Below are 17,704 nucleotides of genomic sequence, written 5' to 3' on the forward strand. Positions count from 1 at the left end.
AAAAAGCTTCAACACTATTAACAAATTGTTCAGTTTTTTTTAAAGCACCTAATTTAAGACTTGCTTCTGTAGGGCTTATTTTTAGCGACTACATAAATAGTAGTGGTAGCTATTGAGATGTCACCCATAGGTGCATTTCGACCAAGAGTTCCAGGGTCTTTCAGCCCCCAGAACTAAAAGGTTCCTGTGACCCCATTGTTGTCTGCGTTTCAACCACGGGCTGAGGTCCCAGGTAGATTGTGCAAATCAGGCCAGTGACATATGGGGGGAAAAAAAGGAAATGCACTACACCAACAGACCAGTAGAGGGCAGTAAAACAAAGACAAATGCCATTCATCACAGATGACACCATAGAAGCAGACGGACAGGCAGGTATCATTATGAGCGACACAACAGTTAGCCTGTTAGCATGAAGAGACTCAGCTGGCTCTGTTTTAGATGGTGCTATATTTCATCACAGATGGATTCACTGAATCAACACGTGAGAGGAGATAAACGCGAGTAGCAAAGACGTTTCAACACGGCTTTAAAATCCTTTTGAACTCAAAAAGCCGTGGCAGAGATCGACCAGTGTTTTGGTTTAAACAGTGACCCTGTTAACTGGAGACTTTCAGCCAGATGCATCCCTCATAAACGTCTTTAGACAAGCATTAAATATCTGATGAGGATACATTGACATTTTAATAAAAAACTAAACTAGTTTGCATTCCCAGGAACTCCCTCTGTTTCAACAGCTGTGTAAACTCCACAAACACTGACATGTTCAGCTGAAGCTCTCCAGTTTACAGGGTCACTTTTAAAACCGTAACACCGGGAGAGACGCATTCATGGTGGGCTGAGAGAAGACTACTGTTACAAGCTGCTAAATCAAGAGAATCACAGCTTCTTCTTTTGAAAAGTACACACACATACAAACAAGATAGAACAAATAAAAACTAATGAAAGAAAGAGAAATCAAGTGAATCACAGATGTGTGTGATGTTATTGTGGACGGACAGCGGGAGGAATAAAAACACTGTGGTTAATCTACCAATCAGACACATTCAGCATTGCAGGCCCTGCCCCCCCGGAAGTCCCGGGACCTTTGAAAAGTACTACCCCCCTAGCAGGGGCTTTTTAGGGGGGAGATTATCTACCCTGAACTAAATTTAGACCCTGGATCCACCACACGTAGTTCCGGGGTAAAGTCCCTCCGGTTGAAAAACGTTTTATCTCATCTGGTGAAACACCCAAATGTTAGTAGAGTGTAAACTCCATCCTAAATTAGAAATGATGTTCAAACTAAGCTACCTTTGAACTTATGCACAGCTGGTGAAACCCAGTGCTGTTTTTTTACCATTTCAATTTGTGGTCTGCATTGCTGAGAATACCCAAACAATCCACACCAGTGTACTAGCAATCACAAATAACCCTAACTCTAGCTGAAAGGAGCTAACCAGTTTGGTATAATGAGTGCAGACTTTTTGATAATTAGTGCCATAAATACATGAACCACATACATAAAATATTGATTCATTTAAACTCTCTGATAAAGATGAGCACAGATTTCTGAGAATGAAAAAAAACTCCAAAAGAAAGTGAAACACTGAACACAGCTCAACCCTTTGATGTGGGTTTGTAGTAAAATTCAAGAGTCGTTGTTTGGAGGTTTTTCAATATTGTCACCCTAAGCTAAATGCCTCTATCCCATTTTTAAATTGGCCCTACTACTACCTAAGCATAATTTTAAGCCTTTATATGATTTAAACAGGTAAAGTAGATAAAAAATATTAGAAAGATGTCTTGAGTAGTAAAATTAGCAACAAAAATCATGTATACCAGGCTGTAAACTTGATTATCTAAGGTTGGACAAGAAGCATGTTGGAGAGTGACTCATTTTTGGCTCTACCCTCAACTGGTAACTTGAGGAACTGCAGTTTTTGGCACCGTCTACTTGGCTTCATATTTCTACTTTAAAGGTTGTTGCAGTGTTGTTTTTTTAATGTTTGATCTGCTGCTATCTCGGCCAAGTCTCCCTTTCAAAGAAGAGATCTTGTAATCTCCCAACTCAGTGGGACCCTCACCTGATTAAATGAAGGTTCAGTAACTTTTTTGGTGCTTTTAAAGTGAGCGCTCACTTTGAATATTTTAGGAAAAGGAAAACAGAGGGGCAGGTAACAGATGCTTTCTGCAGTTTGAGGGAACATCAAGCCTCTCTGTCATCGAGGTAAACAACACCTTCTATGTGTCCTGCTGTCATGTGGAAAATGACTCACGCTGTGTCGGCTTCATGGGATCTAATCAAAGCTTCTCACACTTGTGCTCTCATGGAGCTCTGGCATGTTAAGTTTTCTGAAGGTGGATATTTCACTGCGCATGTCTCTGATGAAATGCTATAACAAGAAAATGTACTAACAATAGAACGTTTCTAGGATCGTAGTTGTTGAGTTGTCTTCACATCGGTGCATTACGTATTGATAATGAATTGTCTCTAGAATTAGCTTTTTTTTTTTATCTTCCAATTACGTTCCTGATAATTTCACTCTTCTTGTTTCTTTCTGTCTGCATGTGTGTGCTTGTCTTTATACCTACAGGCTTTCTTTCAGAACACCTGTCTTTATTTCTGACACTCTTTTCTGCTTCATCCATCTCTAATGCATTTCTTCTCCTCCACTGAGCATTTGTTCTCTTTCCTTCTTCTTCAGTGGCCTTCAGAGCCAATCCATTTCCACCATATCCTGCCTCGGAAAATAATTACCCTACAGTGAAAGACTGAGAGAGGCAGACATGGGGAGGGAGAAGTTGCTATTGATGGCAGGCAAGGGGACAGTGTATGTGAGAGTGCGAGGAAACAAGAAGAAAGAGGGAAACACAGGGACAGAGAGAGGATTGATATTGATCAGAGCACAGAGTACGGACAGGAAGAAGATAGGTAAAAAAAAAAAAAAGGCAGAGAGGAGAGTAAGAGTGAAAACCCTCTGAGCCCATCCCTTTAACTGTGCTGTGTTTCAGAAACAAATGTGGCAAAATGCTAATCCTGGCAGTTAGCAGCAAAGGTAACAAGCTCACGTGACGGCAGCAGATATTGTGAACATCTCTGCTCCGGAAACATTAGTTAATACACGATAAGCAAACACTGTTAGCGCTTCATTGCCACTGCACAAACAAAACTAACCACCATAAGCCTTGTTTTGTATTGCTTGGCCAGAAGCAATGTTAATTCCAGTTAACGCTGCCAGGTATTACTGACACAGAGAACAATGCTAAATCCCCGTTAGCGAACCCCAGCCTCTGCAGGGGCTTAGCACAGGCTGGGTTTCCATTAGCTGGCGGTATAGATGTGCACACATTCCCTTCTCACCAGAGCAAATGCATTGTCTTTCTCTCTCTCTCTCTCTCTCTCTCTCACACACACACGCACACACATACACACACACACACTCATCCCCCTGATTCCCATTAACCTGAGGGAGCCCCTGCGTGGCTGGCCGAGAGAACCCTAATTTGTCAGCCTTGCCGTGGTTCTTGGAGCTGAAGGTCGTTAGCAAATAGAGTTCACCTCTAATTACAGCTGGACTTCCCTTAGCATGAGTGTGCATGTGCGTATGTGTATGCATGTTTTACATTTAAGTGCAATAACGGCTGATTCTGCACTGCTGCTGCTTTCATGTATGTGCCATTTCACAGCTGTGCAGAGTCAGAGTGAACTCTGATTATCCATATCATTGATTATGCGGGTTAGAAGTTAATGTACGGTGGCCTTGCGGGACAATTGCATGAACATTTAATGACCACAACAAAAAAAAAAAATAGGCCAAACACATTACACTAAACACAAATACATTCAGAGGAACAAAAATGCATTTATCAGAACACAAAATGCTAAATCATTTCATACATTAAACATTACCCACTATTTCTTTGTGAGGATGATACACTTCATCCCCCCCTGCATAAGTCAGTTCTCTTGTTAGGCCACCCCAGCAAACAATGTCTCGATACGTCCCTTCTCAGCATCACCTCATTGTCCTCCTCTTAATGCTAGGGTTGGTAGTCATGGAAAACTAGCATGAATTTGAATGTAGGATTTCCTCAGGACTCTGTCTAACCCCTCCCCCCCTCCCCTCGGAGCTCCTCCAAAACGACGCCTGCGCTCACATGCACGAGCGCCGCTGATTCACGACCATATGATGGTGACTGATTCAAAACCGGTCCTCAGCACATCGTTTGTGTTTTGCACTACGTCAACTAGGGATGCAACAATATCAAAATCTCACAGTACGGTATCGTCACGGTATTAAGGCCACGGTACGGTATTATTGCGGTATTGTCAAAAAAAAAAGATGACTTTGAAAAAATGTCATAGTGTGGAAAATTAAGTGCCAGGAATGATAAGGATAAACACACTTACTGTAATTGAACACAAACATAATGCTCAAATGTTCTAATCACATTTATTACTACCAACTAGGGCTGTCAAAATTGCTCCAAAATGACGTTTCAATATTCGCTCTAAAAAACCCATAGGTTCGAACCATTCGAAAATCTATATTTGCGCATTATGTCAATAACAGGTGGACAAACTAATACAAGGAGACATAACTACTTGTATAGGTATTTTTATTTCAGATATAACATGCCAAAACATACCTACACATTACAAAACAAGTAAATGACCTAATGGTCTATACCGTAACACCTTTAAGACCGGAGACCTCTCACTCGCTCGCCCCCCTCCCCTCTCTGTGTGCAGTGCGCTGAGTGAGTGCTGAACACAGAGAGGGGGGCGAGCAATTAAAGGTCCCGACTCTTGTCCCTAATATAGACAGGCTTCATTCAGTGATTGAAGCAAATGTTATTAACATTAATTGAAGTTAAAAACGAAATAGTAGTCCACTTACATTCTTGGCGCTTGTATTAAAAAAAAGAGGAAAAACTGCATTTTATCCCAGTGTCACTGATGGTCGGGCTCTTTTAGTCCACTGTCAATGTAGGGTCTTAGGCCTGACAGGTTATTTGCCAAAAACACAAGACAGTCAGTGTGAAGAGGCCCGATCTCTTTTTTTTCACTGTATTCCCAACGGTGGAAAAGACGGGTTCAGAGCGCACTGAGGATCCAAGGACGGAAGGATTTCTCTCTGCGGTCTGCTTCACGCTGTGCATGTGTGACTCCTGTGACCTGTCCCTGACCCGTCATGCAGCGCGCCCACTCACAAAGCAGCCGCTGATGTGTTTTTTTCCACAGTCGAATATTCATTTTCACAATCAAATCTCCGTTTTGTTTTAATATTTGAATTTAGACTATTCGTTGACAGCCCTACTACCAACAGGCCTTTTCAAGTGCAATGAGCAGTGCAGGCACATCCAGTGTTTCAAGTAACAAGCAAATTAAAAAAAATCTCTTTTAAATCCCTCATTGTCCCCCAGTGAAAACGGCTGCAGGGGGATGATTCATCAGGTGTGTTCTCATATTACTTGTATTCCCCGACTTTTAGACGATCGCGGTCTGGCAGTGTCTGCAAACTGTTTTTTTTTTTGCATGTCCGTCATGTTTTCTCCTCTATCGTTTTTGTTTCCTGCAAACCAAAATGCGTCCATACTTCTGATTTAAACTTTGCGGGAGGTTCCACTAGTTAAAGTTTTCCGCTCTGCTCCCCCTCTGGGCTTTCCGCCATCTCTTCCTGCACTGCGCAGGGGATCATGGGAGATGATGTTTGCTTCTCAGACCGGCCCACTCAATGGTGCCAAAAAAAAACTACATTAGCGGGAGTACTCCGAGTTCCTGTTTGATACCGTCACATGCCACGGTATTATTGTGAGAATTTTGATACCGAAATACCGCGATATTTACAATACCGTTACATCCCTAACGTCAACTCATGTCTCACTCAGCGGTAAGAAAACACCAAAACATTCTCATAGTGAAAGTTAAAAACACAAACAAACATGAAATGAACGCTCTGCAGGAGGAGAGCAGAACGGCAGGACGGGATTTGATTGGTTTCATCATTTGGCTCCTGATGGCAGAGATTGGTTGGTGTTTTCCCAGGTTTACTCCGGCTGTAGATAGCAGCTTTTTTTTACCTCTTTTTTAAGAACACATTATGTATTGATGTCATCAGGACATAAAGATAATTTTAACCAGTATAACAAAAAGTGTATCTAAATCTGACTACCAACCCCAGCTTTAATGCCTTTTTTCAGTACAACTCTCTTTTTGACTTCCTCTCCCTCTCCCCTCTCTGTCTCACTCTCTCTGTTTTTAGAGTGCAGCACATCTGCTGCAAACAGGACGTATTGATTATAGGATTATATAAGCTATCAAACTTGTACAGTCCTCCTTGTCCTCCTTGTTCTCTCTCCTGCCATCTCAGAGTCCACAGATAAAAAGCCAATGGGGTACTTGTGTGGAAGAGCTAAATCACCAAAATGACTCTTAACTCCGGTCAGCAGTTCACAGTTACTTATTCTTTGAGGTTCAGGATGATGATGAATGAGACAGATGGGTATGGTTCAAAGGTCAGGGACGGCTGTGGTGTGGAAGCCAAAGCCCTTGTGAGGGATTCAATATTGGGCTGAAGGACACTTCAGTCATACAGAGGCCTGATGACAAAGCGTCTCAATCTGGATCCTCTGTGAGAAGGATGGTAGCTGTTTGAGTGGGCCACTGTGCTGTCATCTTTTGGAATGGAGGGTCTGAAAATGGATGTTTTGGCGAGAAATTCAGGAGTGGGCATAAACTGTGTACCAGGCTCAGAAAGCTTTCATGGTTTGCTTTTTTCCTTTAGTATCAGGGCTAAGGGAAATCTAGTTTCAGGGAGAAGGTTTCTCATTTTGAACTGGCACTGAATGTTATATATACTGCTTTAAATGTCAAGTAGTGCAGGTGTGCAAATAATGCATAAGTATTTATAGACGTTATTAATGACAGTGGCCTTAGATAACATGCCCAAGAAACATCATTTCCTCTCCTTCAAACCACCATGTGTTATTTTTCTCTGTATTTAAACCTTTATTCATACAAGTTATCTCACTGAGACACAGAGTCTCATTTTCAAGAGTCTTGGGTAAACACAAACGTAATGACACTGAGTGACAGACATACAACACACCAGACATGAGGACCGGACTAACAATTCAACATTGAATTACTGACAGACCAATAAAAACACAAAACTATAAAACAGATGTGAGAAAGTGCAGATTGATGAACAGATTTAACTGCTAATGGCCCTGTCACACCTTGACGATTTAACCAACTTATAAAAAATGATATGCCGTCACATTATCCATCCATCCATCCATCTTCTTCCGCTTATCCGGGTCTGGGTCGCGGGGGCAGAAGCCCAGACACTCCTCTCCCCGGCCACTTCCACCAGCTCTTCTGGGAGGATACCGAGGCGCTCCCAGGCCAGCTGAGAGACATAGTCTCGCCGGCGTGCCCTGGGCCTTCCCCGTGGCCTCCTCCCAGTCGGACATGCCCAAAACACCTCCCCAGCACTCAAAGAAATAATTTGTTGGGTGAACGTAATAAAATTATGGAAAGAATTTCCACCTAATTAAAATGTTTTCATTTAGCGAGACACAATTTTGTTGAACCAACTAATTGTAAATATGTTGAGTGGACATAAAGTATTGACGTTACCATTACTCATTTGTAATGTTTGGGTCCAACTTAATTTGTAAAGGTTGTTTCAACATATTTACTAAGGTAGGATCTGACTATATTGTCTTAGGTCACATTAACTTGTATAATATGATTATGGATAACTTATTTTGACAGGGTAGGTACAGCTACATTTTTAAATGGTACAATAGCACTAATTAATCATGCTGACTGAACAAAACTAAAGTAAGTTCAATCATCAGAAATGATTTAAGCTGTGAGTCAAACCTTTTTATCATGTGAAAATAAACTAAAATAGTAATTCAGAAAATAAGACATTTTTGACATATCAAGAATGTTTACATTTAGCAATTTAAAGTTTACACCCAGTTGGTGTCAAGTTTGGAAAAAGACACAAAACAGACTGTATTTGTTGGAACACGACTGTATTTAGGAAAGGCAAAGAATGACTTTCAACAGCTGCTGGAAAACATGCTCATGTGAAAATACAGCAGAGTGATTCAACCTGAAGAGGCAGACAAGCAAGAATATGTCAGGTTAGAAAATTGGGGCCCACTATTTGAACCTGCCCCCTGTTAACCTTCCACATCCAGCCTAAACAGTCAAAATGTTTTCATTACATAAAATGCATCAATAGAAAATAAGGTAGAAGCCTTGGTTGAAAAATATTATTGTTAACTCATAACAATGGCCAAGTATCTTACAATTTTGATTTTCAATTTCCCTTTTTTTCCTGGCAGAAATACAGAAGACTTCTATAATGTACAGCTTACCAATAAACCAAACAAAAGTTTACAAAGTGTATGTGCAGATGCATCCCTGGCAACTGATGGCAAAGGAAAAACGTGAGGAAGAACTGAAAAAGCAGCACTGTGCAACATTGGAAGTACTAAACAGAACTGTTTCTGCATGCAACAATTGCTTTTGAAAACACTCATTCATTCATCGTTCATTTTTACTTTCTCTAAGGAACATTTCAGGCCAAAGTCTTTTCTATCTCTCAAAGAGCAACGGTTGACCTGTTGGTCACTCTACAGTGGATGACTTACGTGAAAGCAGGGTTTTCAGTGTTTGAGCTTTTCTCGAGAGTCTGTTTCCATCAAGCTCCATGATGATCTTCTGCAAAGCTTCGAAGGTGTATCTGAGCTCTGAAGGGTAGCTTAGGTTGAGTGCGTAGACCAGAGCGAACAGCATGGCAACAGCAAATGGGACGTTCCCCAGCTCGTCCAGAACTTGGACACCCTCCAAGATGATACCCACATCGTCTGGGTCATCCTCCGGCTCTGCACCCTCTTTTCGTATGGCATAGATTCCAAAGGTCATCTCCTTCATTTCAGCCTGGTTGCTTTCAACATCTGCATCCTGTAGAAAACAAAAAAAGTAAAATACAATTTCCTTCATGTTATACTAGTCCCTTTTACTAAATGTAAACAAAACCACTGTAAACAGCAGTGATGGGTAAATGAGGCTTCATGATCCATTAGTGGTATTTTTTGACTCCTCTAGATGGCGCTCTTGGTTTAAAAATGAAGGCTCATGGAATGGCAATTCAGTGTGCTTTCAACCCTTTGTTGAACAGAGAGCGCCATCTAGAGGGCTCAAGAAACACTAGAAAATGTTCATGAAGCTTCATTTGCCTAGTAAACAGCTATTATTCATTGACTTTACATAGTCAAAGACTATAATTGCATTGTCTTTTTTTAGTGAATGACAAATGTCAGAGTAAGGCCCCCTGGAGGATAAAAACTAAATTCCATACCGTGCATTCTTTCACCAGCTTCTTGGGCTCTTCGTTGAGGTACACACACAGGGCTTTGAGGATACACTCTCTTCTGACATTAATGATGTTGGTCTGAGGAGTCCCAGTCAAAGTATGCCACAAAACATAAAAAATAAGGAACACCATTTTAAATAGAGGAGAGTAGATGTCACAAACACAATACAACGTTGTATGAGGAACATTTTTTGAATTCAAATGTATGTAAGCATTTGTAAGTCACTGTAGTGTCCCATAAAGTTTTTCAAGTCTAAATTCAAACTTTTCAAATTAAAAATCTGTGCAAATCTTTAGTTTTCATTTAATAATGTGTCATTTATCACATACAAATTTTGATGTTATCAAACTTCTTCTCTTTAAATGTCAAGTTTTCAAAAAAAAAAGTTTAAGTATTAAAGCTGCTAGTTTTCCTTTACCATACCTGGGATATGGGAACCATGATGCTCCTGATCTTCCTTCCTTGAGCACCACCTTTCTTGCCAAACACCCTGATTAAGTCTGAAGAGTGAGCATCCAGCCCAGAGAAGAACTTCGACACAAGACTGACTGTTGTAATCCTCTTGAATTCTGCAGTTACCTTAACACAACAACAAGTTTATAAATCATAACACTGAAGCATCCAATTAGTTAAACAATTGTCATCTTTCACCAAATCTTGAATCAGTTAACCAGTTATTTTAATGGCTTGCTCATATTTTGTCAGGGTCATATGTAGCACAATATACATTGGGCCTGAAGGTTTAACAGCATTAATCGTCATTGAAACATGAACATGCATGATGAACTTGTTGCATGAGACGCCCAAGAGGAAATGAAATTTAACATCCATACCCCCACCAGAGCTATACTTTTGATAAACAAGTAGCATTTGACCAATCAGGTGGATCCCCTGGATCAGTTTTAATTTTGGCAGCAAAATATATGATTAAAAATGTGATTACAGTGATTACTCATCATCAATTCATCATACTGCAGTCTTTTCAGGTCCTTAGTATGGCGCTATTTTTGTGCCGTAAATTTGAGCACAAAAACATGTTTTTTTCAAGAACTCAAAATTATATATTGTGAAAAAAACAAAGCAGTTTGAGCAAACAATAATCAATGACATGCTCAGGTAATTATTTTTCATGCTTGCAGAATACACATAGGTGTGGATCGAAAAATGTTTTTCCTCAGTTTTCCCCATGTGCTTGCACACAGAACACCACACCCCGCCCAACATGACAGAGCGTTACAATGTGCCACAAAGTCAACCGATCAGGAGTCAGACATGGCAAATTCTGATTGTTCAGTTGGTTGAGCTTGTGGCTCATTGTAACGCTGTGTCATGTTGAGCAAGAGTACAGGCAGAGTGGAGCGCAGAGGGAGTGAGGCTGAGCAAGAGAGAGAGAAAGAGAGTATTAGGGAGCAGGGTGTGGTGTTCTGTGAGTGAGCACATGGGTAAAACATGTTAATGCACACCTGTGTATTCTGGAAGCATGAAAAATAATTACCTGAGCATGTTTTTGATTATTGTTTGCTCAAACTGCTTTGTTTTAAGCTTGATTCTGATCTTTTCACAAAATATAATTTTGAGTTCTTTCAAAAAACATTTTTATGTGCTCAAAATTACGGCACAAAAACAGTTTACTGATTAAAACTAGGTGAGCACCTTTTGAGTTTTTGTTGACAAAAATTGGACTAAAACTACAAGAATGTGCATTTATTGAATATCAATATTATTTGAGGGGGGTGGGGGGGGCATTCAATTTTAATTTAGAGTTCTATCCTTTACATAGTTTTCTGTACAACTTTTTAGATAGTGGAAATAAAATTTAAAAAATCTCCTTAAATTTCTTTTTTTAAAAAGGAGCAACAATGTTTGGGGTGGAATACATTTTTTGTAAAGCAGAGAGCTATCACTCACACTTGAAGGATTTGTTTATCGTAAGCAATATCACATCAGTTGTCACAGATTGCAAATTTCCCCATACTAAATAGGCTGACTGTACATATTACTGAAATATAACGTATTCCAGTGAAAGTAAACCAGCACTGTGCGTTATATTTACCTCACGTATACAGAAGAGAGCTGGCCATCTTGTTTTGAAATGAGCAATCATGGGTGCGTCCCGAACAACTTCTTGCCTTCTGTGTGCAAAGGTTTTGTCCATCATGGCTGCTACTGTGTCCTCATTGTTCCTTTTCTTTACTTCTGAAAGAAGGGTCTCTCTCATCTTTTCAAGCGTCTCTACAGACTCACCAGATGGGAAGGCAGGGCAGTAATTCACCTCAGCTTTTCTTGGCTTCTTAACACCAAAAGCAGGACTACATTTGTCTGCAGGTTTATTGTTTAGGGAGTTCAGTTCAACCTCTGGGCATCCAAGCCGCTTCAGCTTCCGTCTGTAGTTGGCAAGCTTGTACTTTAAGCTCATCTTCCAACCATCATATCCAGTGGTAGAGCCTGGTTCTTTCAAACATGGATGAGACGATACAAGGGCTTCTGCTACAGCTTCAAACTCGCCGTCAGCGGGGTACACTTTGTGCTTAACAATCGCTTCAGCTAAGCTGTCAAGAATAGCAGTTTTTAGTCTAATTTCAGGATTCAACAAAGTTCCGGTTTCTTTAAATGCAGTATTGGCTTTACCCAGCTCCAGCTCACAATCATATGGGAATCGGGGCACATAGAAAAAAACAGGCCATCCAGAGGATCTAGAAGAGTTGGACTCAGGAGAGGACAAGATGTCTGTATCAAATGATGTCTGTGACAAAGAGTCATCAGAGGAGCGAGATGTAGTGGGAGCCGAGTAGGGAGGGGGCGGGGAGCCACCGGGCAGGGCAGAGGAATCTGAGTCAAAGATGAGCTTGATAGTACTTTTGTCCTGGATCTCTGTTACTGAAGTCAAATTTGTAAATTCATTGCCAAACTCAACATCCATGAATTGAAGCCTGAAGTCTGCCTCTACCCCACACTGACTCTTGATGTGCTGAACAAGTTCAGAAACAGTCTCTGGAATCCCATTTTCCAGGGTAAGTCTCTGGGAGTTGTTCTCTCCAAGTATGATTCGGAGCTTCACTGGAGCCATTCCTGTGAATTAGAAAAACATAGTTTTTACATGTAAGGTTGCAAGTAACCAATTTTGTCATTAGTTATCTGAAAATATAGTTCAAGATTCATCATTTTCTATGAAATTTCTGAAAAAGAAACCTGCTGTTTTCAATGTCCAAGCCTTCTGTTTTTTTGTAGTAGATAGAAACTAAAGATGTGTGTGTATGTATATATACATATATATACACATTATAAAACTCTGTACAACAGCCAAAGACCATAATGTCTTATTTCATAGAAAGCTAGTGTGTAACAAATTCATCAATAAATTTAGGTCAAATTGTCAAACATTAATCATTGCATTTAACAAAAAATATAACTGAAATGTTAGTTTTAGTTGATGAGTGTCAGATCTATGTTTTACTATGTCCAATTACATGGACATTGTAGGTATGGGCATGAGTAACGATGCCTATGGCGGTGCTGTAGTCTTAAATGTTTAAGTAGGTCATATCTATTAGATAAAGCTATGCTGCACTCCTTGCACCTCCACATATTATAAGAGTACAATCAAACATATACAGGCATAATACTTAACCATTCTCATTGTTTCTTATCTGCCACTCACTTGATTTTTAACAACTCATCACTTTATTTATATACTTAAAGTACTCTAATCAGGAACCTGAGATTGGCAGATGACCCCCTTTTTTGCAGACATTCTTGTTTGATGAAGCTGAAGAACAGGACACTTTCACAGGAGGATGGCAGATGGAGATGAACTTGAACAGGAGATCCTTGTGGTTCGGTGACACAGGCCACTTTTATAGTCACAGGTTTCTCTGATAAATTGAGACAAGAGAGTGAGGAAAGTCAGCTTAGTTATATGTAGTGACTAACAATCTAAGCTACAAATGTCAAAGGTTCATGGAAAGCTTAAACAAATAATATACAACTATGCTATTTTTGTAAGTTATTATTAGTTATTAACTTTTCCTAACTGTTGGGCATGTTTCTAAAATGAAAAAAAAAATGCTGTGCTAAAACAAACATGGTAAAGTGACACATTGCTGCTTTGAATAAGACACCATATTTGTTGCAATAATTAGGATAATCCAAAAAACTGCCTCAGGAAATATACACCACGACAATGAATCTTTGTTAAGATTAAATCTGCTGCTGTGCTCCGACAGAGAGAGCAGAATAAATACCGCGTTTACACGTTCATGTCTGTGCCGGAACAAAAGTTATATTAATAAAGTATTCGCGTTTGCATCACGGAGATTTTTGCTGTTACTTACAGAAACTGGCGCAGTTCACCTCACCTCTGGTTTGTGTTAAACTGACTCACTGCTCTGCCATGAGCGCGCTCAGCGCTGGCACACACGGAGCGCGCAGCACTCAGAACCAAGAATCAAACGCCACAGTGAAGCAAGACGATGGACATACATCGTTTCTTAATAACACGCGGTCTACCTGCATTACAATCCCCCGCCCGTCACAACTACAGAGCTGCTCTGTTTTGTATTAAAAACTCAATTATCTCTCCTTATTCTTACATACTGTGATTACGAAATTTCATACATGTTGTTTTTGCCTGCTGTTTTATCAGGGGGAAAATGTGATTTATTTCCCGCTTTGTGAATTTTTGTAAATAACTACGTCCATGAATTACTAGCTGTACACTCTTACAAAAAAATGTGATGGCGCCCGTGATCCTGCACTTCGGCTGAAAACGAGCGCTTTGGCAGCCCTAAAAGCGGTGCATCAGCGTTTTCAACTTTATCTGTAAGGAGTTATAGTTCCCAGGCTGGTGAACAGAAAATTTTCATTTAATCATTAATTTACCCACTATGTCACACGTGATGTTTAACAGTTAACAGCACTTTAATTTCTTCAGTTAAAAGCAACTACATACTATGCTTAAGCTAGCTTGCAGGCATGGTTAGCTGTGCAAATGGTGACAGTCATATATATAAATACACAGAAATAAATAATAAAATACATAACACAAAATAGATAGGGGAAAATAACTTACCGATTAAGACATTTCTCCACCGTAGATAGTTAAAATGTTGATGATGCAAACAGATTAAAAATTTAGTCAGTAAACTGCGATCTCCCAACTCCTGGTAATTGCTCTCCTTTGCCATGCAGTGCATTGGCAGATGAATAGGGCCTGTTGCACATTACTGCCACCTTCTGCTCTGGAGAGGTAATGCAGATGGGAGTCCTACCTAAACCTATTAGGTTGTGTTGACATAAAGCAATCTTGCAGTTTTAAGGATTTTGCATGTCATGCTAAAACTACATGATTGAAAAATGTTTAACCACTAAACATGAATTAATATAACAGAAGCTACATGTAAGACTTATGTTAATTAAACAGACACCCATGTTGCTTTTTTTGAGTGAGGGATACGTCCTGACCAGATGCCCGAACCACCTTATCTGGCTCCTCTCGATCCGGAGGAGCAGCGGCTCTACTTTGAGCCTCTACCGGATGTCTGAGCTCCTGACCCTCTCTCTAAGGCTGAGCCCAGACACCCTGCAGAGTAAGCTCATTTCGGCCGCTTGTATTCGCGATCTTGTTCTTTCGGTCACTACCCACAGCTCGTGACCATAGGTGAGGGTGGGAACGTAGATTGACCGGTAAATTGAGAGCTTTGCCTTCTGGCTCAGCTCTCTCTTCCCGAGATACTTAAACTCCTCCGCCTGGGGCAAAGACTCCCCTCCGACCCGGAGAAGGCAAGCCACCCTTTTCCGACTGAGCACCATGGCCTCAGACTTGGAGGTGCTGATCCCCGTCCCCGCTGCTTCACACTCAGCTGCAAACCGTCCCAGTGCGAGCTGGAGTTCACCGTTCGATGAAGCCAATAGGACCACATCATCTGCAAAGAGCAGAGATGGAATCCCAAGGCCACCGAACCGGAAACCCTCTGCCACTTGGCTGCGCCTAGAAATTCTGTCCATAAAAGTTATGAACAGAGCTGGTGACAAAGGGCAGCCCTGGCGGAGTCCAACCCCCACCGGGAACAAATTCGACTTAGTGCCGGCAATGCGAACCAGACTCTGGCTCTGACAATACAGAGACTGAATGGCCCATAGCAAAAGGCCATTCCCCCCATACTCCCGGAGCACCCCCCAAAAGGATACCTCGGGGGACACGGTCATAAGCCTTCTCCAGGTTAATGCCATCAAATTAGTTATAGGTAAGTTTTGTATAAGTTAAGGGCACGCTAGTATACACCTGCCATAAGTTGTAGGTAAGTTATGCAATGGTTGACACACGTTCACACACGTAGAGTTGTGTGTCTGCGTGTGTGTGAGTGTGAGAAGCCTTGGAGCCCTCACTCAGTGTCAAACAGCAGAGCCTCTGAAACAGAAGCTGAAGCCAGCATGTTGGAGTCTGCTGGTGTTCAACGATAAAGCTGCTGTTGTTGAATTCAATGAAGTTCAAAATGTGATGTTTTTGAAAGCACTGCAGTCAATAAGTGTAACGTGTTGTAAAGAGCAGAGGCTGTGTTCCTGCTGGTTTCACTCCTCTGACACTCTCCACGGCTCATCATGTTCTTACAAAGAGAGACTGCACAGTTTTTAATAACACACACCTTTTTTAATCACCAATGAAGTGATCTCATTTCAACACGTATACATCGTCATTAACAAGCGGCAGCCTTTTATATACTTAGTAGGTGTTTTTACGCTGCCACATGCTTTGCACAAGTGGACTATAGTTTGTTATAAGTTATGAATATGTTATGTATATGCCCAAAATTGAAAAAAAAAAACACTGATAATTCAGCTTATGTCAGTGTTTTAGAGGTATTTTGACACGTCTGGAAATTGCTGGCTAAATTGTCATGGTGTGACAGGGCCATGAAACAAGAGCAAGTTCCCAAAGATGCTCTCTCCATGGCCCCTAAAACAGGTTTAATGTCCCCTCAGTGGAAGCTTCAGATTCAGCTCCAATATGTTTAGGGGGCATGATAAGAAAACTCCCTTTGTGGAGCGCCCTATGAATTGAGGGTGACTGAAAGTCGAAGTCTTGAAGTGTAAGTGTCCTCATTGTTTAAGTGACATATGTGAGCATAGAAATACATGAGCAACAGTCTAAAGATGGATTTTAAATGAGATTACACCAATGCCAAAATCTGTGCATGAACAGTGATGACCGGTTGGCCACAGAGTACAAAGTGCAATGATGTGTGAGTTTACTGCCTGTTATGAGCCTCAATGATGGACAGCATTTAACAAATGAAGAGACAGAGAAGAGACCTGTGGTCGAGAATAGACCAGACGGAGGGAGCAACAAGTTGTTTCCTTGCATTTGAGGAAAAACTTTGTTTCTAAAGAAGAAACACAATTTTATTGTATTTTATTTTTGTTAAGAAAATTTGTTTTAGCTTCCTGTTGGGAAATGTTATTCTTGATTACATCATTTCTGTTTACTTGTTCAAAATCCTCTTATTTAAAATTTCATGAATGTATTACGAATCATTGAAACCTTGAGCCAATGAAATGAGTTGTTCTAATTTAGGATTTCTAGTATTTGGGCTTATGGTGAAAGACAGTTGAGATCATCTCTGTTGAGGCTGATTTATACTTCTGCGTTGAATCGACGGCGTAGCCTACGCCGGGGGTCCATGTAGCTCACATACTAGCTGACGTGCACCTCCTCCAAAATGTGACTATACGTAGACTGCAACCCCTATGATTGGTCCGCTCGGCGGCATTGTGTTTCCCGCATTTACAGCACTTCCGGGATCCCTGCTCATTGGCCGCTCATCGGCCGTGTATTTCATCTCCTCCATGTCTGTATGATAAACAGCAACATGTGTCAGCTGTACATTAACATAACACGTTCTGAATCGCTGTGGAAATTGCTGCACGACATGGACACATCGACGCACAAGTATGTGGGGCTCATTTCCGCGTCAGCCCCTGCTGTGTATGGGCGACACAGAAGTATAAATCAGCCTGAAGTGTATGAGAGACAAACATCAAATGTCTTGTGCTCATTTCTGGTTGTTGCCATGTCAGTTGTGAAATGAGATAAGACCTCTTGAAGTGGGATGATAATCATGGTAGTAATGTTGTGTAATACGACAGTAGATTGCAGTCGGCACAGCTCCTGTTTGGAGAAGCCTGCAGGAGTACTAGGAAGTGTCGCTAAATGTGACTGTGAACTGGGTCTATACTTCAAAGTCATTTCTTGTCATTTAAAGAAGTGTTGCCTTAAAATCTGTTTACATCAGTGACATGTGCATCTTAATGAGACGCCAGATAGGCT

General features: G+C 40.9%; 2 protein-coding genes across 3 annotated transcripts in view; one reads left to right on the forward strand and one right to left on the reverse strand.

Moving 5' to 3' along the window:
- Window positions 1-17,704, forward strand: part of cntnap2a (contactin associated protein 2a) — a 577,708-nt gene that overhangs the window by 175,957 nt on the left and 384,047 nt on the right. The window lies entirely within an intron of this gene.
- Window positions 8,015-14,653, reverse strand: LOC117828938. Its single transcript, XM_034706356.1, has 6 exons — window positions 14,450-14,653; window positions 13,097-13,253; window positions 11,435-12,450; window positions 9,805-9,960; window positions 9,366-9,458; window positions 8,015-8,968 (listed from the first exon to the last, which is right to left on the reverse strand). Exons 3-6 carry the CDS (start codon window positions 12,446-12,448, stop codon window positions 8,633-8,635), a joined length of 1,599 nt encoding a protein of 532 aa, XP_034562247.1. The 5' UTR covers window positions 12,449-12,450; window positions 13,097-13,253; window positions 14,450-14,653; the 3' UTR covers window positions 8,015-8,632.

Source organism: Notolabrus celidotus, chromosome 17, assembly GCF_009762535.1.
Source record: "Notolabrus celidotus isolate fNotCel1 chromosome 17, fNotCel1.pri, whole genome shotgun sequence".
Classification (NCBI taxonomy): domain Eukaryota; kingdom Metazoa; phylum Chordata; class Actinopteri; order Labriformes; family Labridae; genus Notolabrus; species Notolabrus celidotus.

What these genes read in the sequence shown, in the direction of transcription:
- LOC117828938 (XM_034706356.1), bottom strand. Translation starts at nt 12,448, where the DNA reads ATGGCTCCAGTGAAGCTCCGAATCATACTTGGAGAGAACAACTCCCAG. An exon ending in CTCTCTTCTGTATACGTGAG is followed by an intron (nt 9,961 to 11,434) that starts GTAAATATAACG and finishes TGTTGTGTTAAG; the next exon opens with GTAACTGCAGAATTCAAGAG. An exon ending in TCATGGTTCCCATATCCCAG is followed by an intron (nt 9,459 to 9,804) that starts GTATGGTAAAGG and finishes GGGACTCCTCAG; the next exon opens with ACCAACATCATTAATGTCAG.